The sequence below is a fragment of the Aspergillus karnatakaensis genome, assembly GCF_047715665.1.
Source record: "Aspergillus karnatakaensis strain CBS 102800 unplaced genomic scaffold BJY04scaffold_8, whole genome shotgun sequence".
NCBI classification, from domain to species: Eukaryota; Fungi; Ascomycota; class Eurotiomycetes; order Eurotiales; family Aspergillaceae; genus Aspergillus; species Aspergillus karnatakaensis.
In genome coordinates this window covers 561,427-572,102 of record NW_027395720.1, presented here as the reverse complement: position 1 = coordinate 572,102, position 10,676 = coordinate 561,427, and the positions used below count along the sequence as shown (strand labels likewise).

Sequence of the window (10,676 nt, the reverse complement as noted above, 5' to 3'; positions counted from 1 at the left end):
AGATGATGATGTCACAAAAAAAACGTCATCTTGCAAGTCTGGATGGTTTGGTTGGAAGTTCAAGCAACTGGATAAGATCCATCCAAGAAATCCTGATTGATAGCATGGATTCTGCAATTCGTCTTGTTTGTTTGCACTGTTGCAGCAACACTCCTCCTTCCAACATATCTTAGCTTCAGATCTATAGATTAGATCTACATAACTAGTAGTATGCACTGCACAGTCAGCCACACCGCCTCGCCTACTTACTCCACTCCTATACAAGCTTTCCTAGCTCTGTTTGGTTTTGACTACCGTTCGGAGTACGCGGTAGCGCAATAAAGAAATAAATATAATTAATTATAGCTAAATCATCAAAAGAAAGAGAATATGGTACAGTATGACCAGGGTATCTGAAACACCATGCCGCCGGCCGATTGAACAATTCATAAACGTATATTCTTTTCCCATCCTCAAACCCCGATTGAACCTCAATCTTCTCCCTTTTCTTCCGGTGCAGGCTTGGTGAAGAACTCAAAGGTTCCATATTCACGGCCCTTGTTGTCTCGCATCGCAACCTGGTACTTTCCTTTGTCCCACAAATCTTTGATGGTGAGCTCTCGGGTACGTCCCAGACTTTCAATGGCACTGATCCGGTCTAACGTGCTCTCGAGGTGTTCTTCAAATCCAGGCGAAGAGCATACTTGGCGAAATGCGTTCTGCATAGGCACAGAGTCGGCACGGACCATTGCTCGAGAGTTGATCGTAAATATATTCTCGTGGTCGTAGCTTTGAATGAAGTCGGCCCGGGTCATGATCTGTCTTGCTTCATGGAGAGATATCTCCGGAAGAATATGGCCGCGGTCCTCATCGTAAACCTTCTCCATTGACTGCTCCTTATCTACTAGGGCTTTCGCCATGACCATGGCCGCCGACTAGTTTCGTTAGTGTATGTGGGATCCGCAAAATTGTGCGCATACTTACAGCAAATTTCTGCTGGTCCATCACGTCATCATCCATCTCTTCACCAAGGATCCAGCATTTATTCAGAAACCAAGTCTTCTCCGCTTCGCAAATACTGTCACACAGCTTCATGACGTCGGGGGCTTTGGCAACGCGACTGAGGAAGGACAGACGGCCTCCAACTTTATTGTAGATTTCTTGGAGAATTTCATCAGATAACCTCTCATTGAAATATTCCTGTCGATATTTCCTGAGCGCAGTCATCGCCTGCCCTTTAGACAGATCCGCAATCGGAATAGTTTCCATTCGTGTCGCGTATCGCTTCAACCTCTCATAAACCCAGTAGTCGTCGCTGTTGAAGACTTTCAAGCCGTTCGGTTAGCGTGTCTTTACGTCGAAAGTCATGGCAGGACGCTTACCTGTTGTCACAAGGTTGCTTGCTGACCACTGTTCGGCCCGTTGTTGGATCATCTCAAGAAGATCTTGGCCGTTGGCGTCGTCTCTAACCAGGTGTGTGCTATTGATGATCAAAATTAGGGGAGCCTTTCCCATGCGCCTTCTTTTCATTGCAACTTTTTCCAGCTTGTTGAAAGCACGCTCTATGTCTAATAGAGCGGTCGTGTCTCTGGGGCCTTTGATACTAAAAAGACTGCCGATATAGCTAGTTGTATGTCAATTTAAATTCTGGTGTATGAGGAAGTTTCGTACTCTTCATGGAATTCAAAGTCAAGCGCCTTCCCAAGTCGAATTCGGAAAATTTCCTGGTCTCCGTGGGCATCGAAGATAGCACACCCATCTCCATTAATCTTGCGCATGGCTTCAAGTAGCATGGAAGTCTTTCCGGTGCCCTTCTCGCCGATTAGCAGGAAGTAATGACCGGGAATTTCGCCGGAGATGATTTTGTCAATTCTCGGCTGTTCGTCTCGAATGAACCAGTGCTCATCATGATGATACTGGTGCTTTCCGACTTCCACCCCTGCAACCTCGAGCGCCGGATCACCAGGCGCAAAGGCATTTTCCATCTTCTGCAGGATAAGGTACTTGTAGTACTTGTGGTACGAGAACCCAGCGATCCTATGGTTGATCAGCTTGCAAGCTCACCTGTGGTCAATTAGATAAAGACCCACCCCAGAACAGCAATAGAAGCGGCGGTAGTCAAGGCCGCTTCAAGCATCTTGAAAGCGGTTGATTTGAAATTAGAGTCCTGATCATTACCGCGACGTCGATCATCGTCTTGGTTCGCTTGATCCATTGGATCTGGAGGCCCGGATGGGATGGAGCTTTGCGAAAAGCTTCTGCTCGAGTAACTGGCAAACATGCCTCCAGACTTTCGAGGGAGCGTTAACCTCGATCGGGTGGAGGATGCGAAGCATCGTTGAAAGCTGCGATAGAACATTTTCAAATGGAACACGCAAAATAGACAGAGCAAATAAAAAATGATAGCAAAAAGAGACGATTGATAGCGAGTGTAAAGAGGAAGGACGAAGTGTAGGCTAAGCAGGCGTTGAAGCTGAGATTGTACCTAGCAGCTGGGTGGTTCGTATAAAAGGGCCAAGTGTGAGGTTTAAGGGGATAGATGGCCGCAAAGCTTCGGAAATCGGTACCTGACCAACTAAGTTTGCGACAGAAACAAGAAGCCACGAAAGAGAGTCAAGAGTGGGAAGTGGAAAGAAAGAGAAGATGAAGATGAAGCAGACAAATGGAGAGAGAGAGAGAGAATGAAGAAGCGGAAGCGATGATGATTGATTGTGTCGCAGGTTGGAGCCAAATCCGTTCAAGTTGTGCTGCGCCTCAGATCGATGGAGCCAACAATTGCAGCAGATCCACTCTACGTACTGCTTGAGCCTTGGCCACGAACTGCAGCGGCTGGAGACTGTGGCGGGTGTCTTTGTTCTCCTCTTTATATTATTTCCAAAGTTTTTAAAATGAAATAAGTCGATGGATTGTTGGAAGAGATGACCTGATGAGTTGGCGGGTCTTTGCCGTGTCTCTGCTGGCCTGCTGCCAACGCATCCGCTCTTAATGAAAGGATCGTGGATTTTGTCCAGCTAGTAGTCATTCTCTCAGAAAAGCGGTTCCATTGCAACATCCTACATTCGATGTAGCTGCTACCACAGCTCGGGTGGTTCTATTTGAGGATGACAGCAAAACAAGATACAATAGCATTCAGAGCCAGAATAAAACAGCACAAAAACCAAAAGCTCCTCCCATGAAACTGAAATGGATACAAACATGGATAACGCAAGACCGTCGAAAAGAGATATGAGAGCCAAGCCTTTATCGATCCGTATGCGCCAGCGAGATGATATGGTGTGATATGTATGAGTATGTTGAGGAACAGGAGTATGTACAAGTCGGGTGAAAGAAAGGCAAGGGACTCGAGGACTGGCGTGGTAGAGTAAGGATGCGAAAGAGGACAAGATGATGATTGATGATTAACAGATCCGTACGTATAATGCTTGTGCTGTTGCCCAGTGATGTGAAATGAAAATGTGTCAATGTTTCCCAGTATTACCCTTTGAAATGCCAATAACGAGAGAAAAGAAAATCGAGCCGAAGATGCTAAGGGAGAGAGAGGATGCCGAGGAGGATAGTGGTCGCTTTCCTTGGCGGGCTCTGTAGTTTCGCGGATAGGTCATGACAAGCCGATGGGCTACTTTCGGAAGCCTTCCACGCCTAATGTTGGGGTTTCGACCATACGATCATTGATTACACCTTCATCGCGCCTCCTGGAAAAGAAGCTGTCACACTCCGAGACAATCTGCGCCCATTCTGCAAGAGCTCGACCGGCATACTTGCTGGACGCAAGTTTATCATCAACCCCGAAAGCTTGATTCGTCTTTCTCGATGGTTTCTGACCCACATCCGTCTGGATCTTATCCACGATCTTATCCACGATTCTGCCTGGACCAGGTATCCCCTTTACCTCGGGGTCGCCCTCGGGTTCAGATTCACCTGTCTCGTCAGAGGTTGTGTCGTCATCTGTTCTGAGTGATGACCTTCGAAGCTGTAGGTGTAGCTGTGATGCGACAGGGAGAGATGGCGTGCACAATCGCTTATTCTTACTAGGCCATTGTGGCCGATCCATCCATTCCAACGAGAATTTGAATGTATAGGGTTGGTGCGGAGTTTTGGGTCGGTACGTATCCCCGTTGGTGGTTCGCCAGCTGGCCTCAGGAACTTTCTCTGCACTTGCGGGGGTATCAGAGACTGTTGTGTCTGACTCGTCAGAGCTACTAGTAGGTGACGATTCTTCAGTAGATCGAGTCGCACCAAACACAGCTTTCAATATGTTCCAACGCTTCTTCGGGGCGGCCTGGGAGTCCGAAGAAGCATCTGTTTTGGAGGAAGTGTTGTTCGAAGATGATACAGGAGCGGCTGGAGGAAGGACACGGTCAAAGGATATAAAGAGGTTCGACGGTGACAATGGATTATCGCAACGGATAATGATAATTCGACGCCCTGGTGCCGGTGTACACGGTGCAGAAGACAGTGGTGCAGAGAGACCGCTCTCTGCTCGGGTTTGAACGGCTCGGTAGAAATCCCAAATACGCTGCAATCGGTTGGATAGCGTCTCGTATATAATACTATTGAGCTCTTGTTAGTATCTCCCGTGTGATTGCCAAACAGATTATTGAGCTACTTACGAGTCGAGCGGTGACGGATCTCCGTTGAATCTACCTAGCCTCCAACAGAGCAGTCGATGGAAATAAGCGCGTACCATAGGACTCCAATGACTGAAGTAATGGTAGAACAGCGGTTCGTCGAGTAAGAAGCCAAGGCATAGGTCTGCCTTTCTCTCCTCGGAGCTTGTCCAGGTACCCCAAATGCAGAAAAGGAATGAAAACACTCGAACTTCAGTCAGTGAGTTATGACTTTGCAGCATATGGCGACAAGCCTCGAGCCAGAATTTCCAGTCAAACAAGTCCATCTCTATCAATCTCGAGTACCGCGCAATGATGGGAATTGCCTCCTCGACAAAGTCACACAACAGGAAGCATGCATTGTGATCAAATAAGGACGTCCGCTGGGCAGTCGTTCTCATAATCATGCAAAAGGATTCGGCGTAAAACAATCGAGCGTAATCAGGCTCAAGTGAGGACTCGGAAAGATAGTCCCGAAGTAATATAATTAAACGGTTCTCCGCCATGGAGCGATGACTATTTGCAGTTCCTAGCGGAAGCGCGGAAGCTGACCCATCGGCACCCTCAATAAAGTCGTCGAATGTAATTGCTGCGGTGTTATGGGAGCTTTCTGGCACCTGTGTCTGGGACTGCTTATATAGGGTATCTTCCAAAACGACAAGAATCTGGGAATGGATCAGAAGTAGACCCGGAGATAAAATGTGCATGCTCTTCTCAAGATCAGATGGGATGGCGTCAGCGTACAAAAGGTGGATGTACTTGACAAAAACGTAAAATAGATCTGTATCTTTACCGCACCAGCGTGATACCCACGGGCTATGCCACTGAATCTGAGCCACGTTCAGGGGAATGTCAGGCTTTTGACGGAGGTATCGGACCAGCGCTGTGTGCGTATGATAAGACAAGGACCGCACAGCCAGAGGAAAGTTCAACGAAAGTTCCTGGGTCATTGCGCGAAGACCAGTGTTCTTACCAACATGGGATTCAGCATATACCCGTCGAACGATGTTGGGCGATAGATTCCACAGTCTGACGAGAATATCTGCCACGCCTGGGCAGAAGAAGAACGCATAAGCACAAGCTTTGCCGCAGAATGCTACCAAGCTAGCAGGCGCATGTCTCATAGACATTCTTTCCACAAGAAAAGTCATCTGAGCCAACAAGTTCTGAACAAAGATGTTTCGTATATTATGATGAATAGACTCCACTAGGATGTCCGACCCCGAAGATGCCTCAGATGTCTCTGAGATAGAGGTCGCAGTGTGCTTGAGCGGTTTTGAGAGCTGTGCATCGAGCGAAAGCATCGGAAATGGTATTCTCCATTCGGATCGAGCCATTATGCCGACCACAGCTTCCAGGTAGACTGGCCGATCTGTACCTGAAATGGATTGATTGTGCTTGCCATTGAGCATGTCCAAGAGCCCAGTCCACCACTTGTTGAGTATATTCACTCGGCGGTCTAAATCTTCGGGCCTCAAGTTTTTAATGTTCCTCGAGGGGTGTGGTCGGTTTAGAAATGGTAAAAGTGAGGTGCGGATGACATTCGCTTTTAAAGCACTAGATTTGGCTTGAAATCTGGCAGGAGATGTTAGTATAATGCGCAACTTGTACAACATAAAACACGTACTTCTGAAAGTCGGCTTCGAGCCCACGAAAGGCATTCCAAAGCTCATCTTTGTCCCTCGGCGGGTCCAAACCCCCGGAGACATTCCCAGAAAAGGCGGTTGTTTTCGACATTGGGGGCAGGACCGGTGTTGACACATTGAAAGACGATGTAAGCCTTTCCAGCGAACCCTTTGCGAGCAGTGATCTCGGTGATGGACTGCTCTGACTGCTGGGGCTCTCTGCCCGGCTCTGTGTGACAACGGCGACCATTGGTCGGCGAGGTCGTTTGTTTAGTATCGTTCGTTTGCGAGACGGAGTAGCCGAATCGGGAATCGGTGTCAGGTCTAAGCTTCCGGAGCTTCGAGACGACGGAGTCTGTGATGATGAGTCCTCACTTTGCAGAGTCCGAAGGCGGGAGGTCTTGGAGGAGGGCGAGGTGGATCGGTTCGGCGAGCTTGACATCCAGGGCTTCCGGGCAAAGCTGACAAGCCTTCCGGACATTGCACGGGCCTTAGATGGTCGCGCGACAGGCGATGGAGGTCTGTGTTGCGGAATACTGGGGGTTTCCGGAGGATCTGTAGAAGGAGCAGCATCGGTCAAGTCGTCGGTCGACACGGTGAAACGAGAGACTGCAACGGTTGATTTGTCCTTGGAACGGCGGACAGAGGTGCGCCTTAGTATATCCTTCCCAGCCGCAACATCTTCTTTTGATGGAGAATCGGACTGTTTCTGGAACGTCAGATCCGAAAATGTCCTTCGAAGTCCCGGTGATCCTGGTTCGGAGGTGGGTAGATCGGGGAGGTTGTTGTAGCTTGCGGCGCGCGATAATAGCGCACTCTGGTCATCCTGAAGTGTCGTCGAAATCTCGGAGATAGGAGGAGACATGGTCGGAGGAAGTTCCAATGCTGTCTACAGTCCCGTAAGAAGCGATGCTAAGAGGTGTAGCTCACCCCCCCGGCCGGGGGTGGACAAAAGCGGTTGTTTGCGTTGATAGCACTACCTCCTCCATGTACAGGCCGTCAACATCTAAGGAGGCTATAGCATATGCAAGCGGTCGCCGTGAGAACCATTAAGCCGCGAGACGATGTAGGAGAGTGAAGGAAGTGCTCGGAAGGCGACGGGCACTGGTAAGTGGACAGGCGCAGAGGCCGACAACTGCGACAAGCGAACGGGGCGTGCTCGACAAATATCGAGGGGCTGAAGCTGGGATACGGGAAAACGAGGGCGCACCGCTTCAAGAGATGGCGAGTTGTCGCAGGCTAGGGACAGAGAGGGTTAGCTGGAATAATGCTGGCGCTGGAGCAAAGGTAGGAGGCGCGCGGTTGATCGACGCGGAGGAACGATCGTTGAATTAATTGGCAGCAGGGGTACGGTAGTGAGATTGAACGAAGGATTCTTTCTTTTCTTCTTTGGTACCCCTCCCCCTTTCTATTCAAGAGCAGGACCTGATGATCTGAACGAATGGAATGAACTCAAGAGGAGCTGAAGAGAATAGGTAGGTAGGAAGAGAGGCACAAACGGAGGAACTTGAGGTCACAGGAGGCATCACTCGGAGGCCGTATTACCAATACTTTACATACCTGACTGAGCTTACTACTAGTACTAGTACTAGTAGCTCATATGTCTTCGACGAAGGAAGCACCAGGGGACTCAAGGGATAGAAATAAAGATAATAGTAGAGTATCAGAAGGTTGCAAGACTAGTAAGAGAGTTCCCGCTTAGGCGCAAAAAGTCATTGTTCAAAGGTGAGTGTTTACTCTTGTATTATGATCTGGGGCTGTGAAAGGTCACCGCCACTACTGCGGAGTTGAAGTCAAACAAACATCACTAAGGTGCTAACCAGAGCTGGCGCCTTGGAGTTTTTTTTTCTCTCCAATAGTAATCTGATCGTTGAAGGCATTCTCGATCTCAGTCTGATTATTGGAATCTTCCAAAAAATGGTCAATTTAACCTTCCAATAGCCTCCAGTAGTCCTCGGCGCAACTTGGAGTGGTACTATAACGTATAATACATCAATTACATTACACCATATCCGGAGGTCGGGAGATCTATAACTGCTGCCCTGAAAGACTCGACGAAAATGAAATGGATTACTCAAAATTCGAGTACCCCAGCGTGGCTTCAGCTGCAAGGATCATAATAAGAGTACAGCTTTTCGTGCATGGCGAGTGTAACGACTCAACCTGCAGATGTCCACGTACGTTCCCGACAAACCAACCTCCAGGCTCCTACAGATTGCTCAAGCTGACCCTACAGTACTCCCTGCCAGTGCTATCGTCAGCTTCATCTGAGGTGGATGGGTACAATTTATCTACAAACCTATCAGCATGGTCTGTCATCTTGCTGCTGCTGGAGCCGGAGCTGGACTCTGGTGGAAGGTACAGCTGGTTATGCTACCACTGTGACTGCATCCTTTCTCGCTCCGCATATCCCGTCTAAGAGAATTGCCTCACGCCGTTTCTGATTTATCACACGTCTTGTTGCGAAATGGCTCAAAATAGAGCTCATATACAACATGATTACGCCTCAGTACAGGTCATTTTCCGAGAATGTTGTACGGGCTCTCGGGTAAATGACTACGAATCCTCTGTTGTGTACCAGGCGACCAGCAACATCCCATCAGCTCAACCACCCCTTTCCAGAAACTTTCAACGCTTCGGGAACTTGACAGGCTTGGGTCTTATTGACTTTTAGCCTTTTAGGGCTGTCGAATGAGTGTTCCTGCTCCCCAGTTGTCAGGGTATGCTGGAGGCCGATTTCCTGGACCAAGTCGGTGGCACACATTTCCCCGCCCTTTGGTTTATGCCATGAAGCTCGGATATACCGGTTCCCTCCACCACTATCATAGACTACACATGCATCGTCGCGCATGAATGAGGCGTGAAAACGGCAAGTCCCCAAAATACTGGTATAACAAGCGAAGAACCATGTCAAGCGGTCTACGACAGCTGTGGAGATGTCATACCTCATTCGCTTGGCTTCTTGACCGAGGTTAAATCTTTCTAGCCTATCCTCGCAATGGCATCTAGTGCGAAAAGACGTAGTATCCTATTACCTTATCTTCTGTCCTCGTTTTATGGACGTTGGGGTTACGAATCTTGACCGCGGGCAGCGCAATGACTACCACATGTCACACAACCAACTCATCATTTGCTCTCAGTCCAGACAGTGCACTATGAAAACGAAACATGATCGCGTCCCTTTTGGCGCTTCTCGCGCGACTGCTATTACCGACTTGATCGGTTCTCAATTTCATCCCTAACTTCCCGACACTGCGCCGGAAACAAGAGTTACGTCTTACTATACTCTAACTCTAGACAGAGCAGATACGGCGACTCAAGGAAAACTCATATGCTCCAAGTAGGTTAATTTACAGACATAGTTCTCTCAGGGCTTAACAATGGGAATATCGCAGAAGCCCACCCATTGTCTTGACGGTCACGAATTTTCGGACCATGGTGTATAACGATCTGAAAAACTTAGTGGGCAGCGGGAGCCTCATCCTCCTCCTCTTCGAACCAGCTCTCCTCGACGGGGGCAGACTCGCCGGCAGCGGCCTGGCCTTCAACCTCAACCTCCTGGGTCTCGTAGGCGTTCAGCTCATTGGCAAGGCTAGCTTCTTCGGGGGATCTGGGGGCAGCAGGAGCGCTGAATTTCTGGACGTGGGCATCGGCATCACCAGCCTTGATAGGAGTAGGCTTGTAGGCACGGAGCTCGCGGAGGTAGAGTTCCTGGACCGGGTCGGCTATAAGAAGTTAGAATTTGTCAATGGATCACGCATCCCTCACAGCGGCGGATAGACACAGTGCATTCGAGGGATTGGATAAGGTAGAGACAAAGGCCACATACCCTGACGGACAGCGGAGGTGAGGAAAGTGCGGCGAGCGACAGAAGGAGCCTGTTGGCGGGAGACACGGGCGAAGAGGGTGCGCTGCGAAAGGGGGTTAGCAATCGGTATTGATAGCTTAGGCAGGGGTGTGAAGATGCCAAAAAGCATACCGAGGCCCTGAGAGACTGAGACATCATCTTGGAGGTATCGTGGATGAGAGGACCCGAGGATAGAATCTGCGAGAACAGCAATGCTTTGATCCTTGAAGCCGAAGGTGGAAGTTGGACGTTTGTTCGGGAGTCTTCGGCTTGGCACGATGACTCAGCACGGCCTGCGGCTCTACACTTCCTGAGTGACTCTTCAACTTCCCCTCGCCTTTCTTCTCTTCCTCAACCCTTTGAAACAACACCTCGCTGTTTCACACGGCCTCTCTCGTCTTGGAACTTGACCATCGACACGGCTCTGCTACCTTCGTCGGCGGCGGCTTGTCATATTCTGTGACCCCTTGTCCGTGAGATATCGCTCACTCACGGAGACCTTGACTGGTTTATCGCGGTCGGAGAAGTCTGGTTTCAAGGCTTCAAAGGTCCTTTGAAGTTGTTTCAGCAGATCTCTTCTTGTGTTTCTCGGCTGCGAAGGTGCTTTATCTCCGGTTC

General features: G+C 49.3%; 3 protein-coding genes across 3 annotated transcripts; all 3 read right to left on the bottom strand.

The window, feature by feature from the left end:
• Nucleotides 1–318: 318 nt before the first annotated feature.
• On the bottom strand, nucleotides 319–2,835 carry BJY04DRAFT_181362 (ATP-binding protein). The gene is made up of 5 exons (XM_073710189.1): nucleotides 2,070–2,835; nucleotides 1,651–2,016; nucleotides 1,362–1,603; nucleotides 964–1,304; nucleotides 319–914 (listed from the first exon to the last, which is right to left on the bottom strand). The coding sequence occupies exons 1-5, from the start codon at nucleotides 2,336–2,338 to the stop codon at nucleotides 471–473; spliced, it is 1,662 nt and encodes a 553-aa protein (XP_073574904.1). The 5' UTR covers nucleotides 2,339–2,835; the 3' UTR covers nucleotides 319–470.
• A 760-nt stretch (nucleotides 2,836–3,595) lies between these two features.
• BJY04DRAFT_214968 (DUF1765 domain-containing protein) lies at nucleotides 3,596–7,076 on the bottom strand (the record flags this gene model as incomplete). Its single annotated transcript, XM_073715361.1, has 3 exons — nucleotides 3,596–4,529; nucleotides 4,590–6,161; nucleotides 6,214–7,076. The coding sequence occupies 3 exons, from the start codon at nucleotides 7,074–7,076 to the stop codon at nucleotides 3,596–3,598; spliced, it is 3,369 nt and encodes a 1,122-aa protein (XP_073574903.1).
• Nucleotides 7,077–9,670: 2,594 nt separating this feature from the next.
• On the bottom strand, nucleotides 9,671–10,217 carry BJY04DRAFT_214967 (ATP synthase subunit H; the record flags this gene model as incomplete). Its single annotated transcript, XM_073715360.1, has 3 exons — nucleotides 9,671–9,936; nucleotides 10,041–10,122; nucleotides 10,191–10,217. 3 exons carry the CDS (start codon nucleotides 10,215–10,217, stop codon nucleotides 9,671–9,673), a joined length of 375 nt encoding a protein of 124 aa, XP_073574902.1.
• Between the last annotated feature and the right edge of the window lie 459 nt (nucleotides 10,218–10,676).

What these genes read in the sequence shown, in the direction of transcription:
- BJY04DRAFT_181362 (XM_073710189.1), bottom strand. Translation starts at nt 2,338, where the DNA reads ATGTTCTATCGCAGCTTTCAACGATGCTTCGCATCCTCCACCCGATCG. An exon ending in GACTTTGAATTCCATGAAGA is followed by an intron (nt 1,604 to 1,650) that starts GTACGAAACTTC and finishes ACATACAACTAG; the next exon opens with CTATATCGGCAGTCTTTTTA. An exon ending in TGGACCAGCAGAAATTTGCT is followed by an intron (nt 915 to 963) that starts GTAAGTATGCGC and finishes TAACGAAACTAG; the next exon opens with TCGGCGGCCATGGTCATGGC.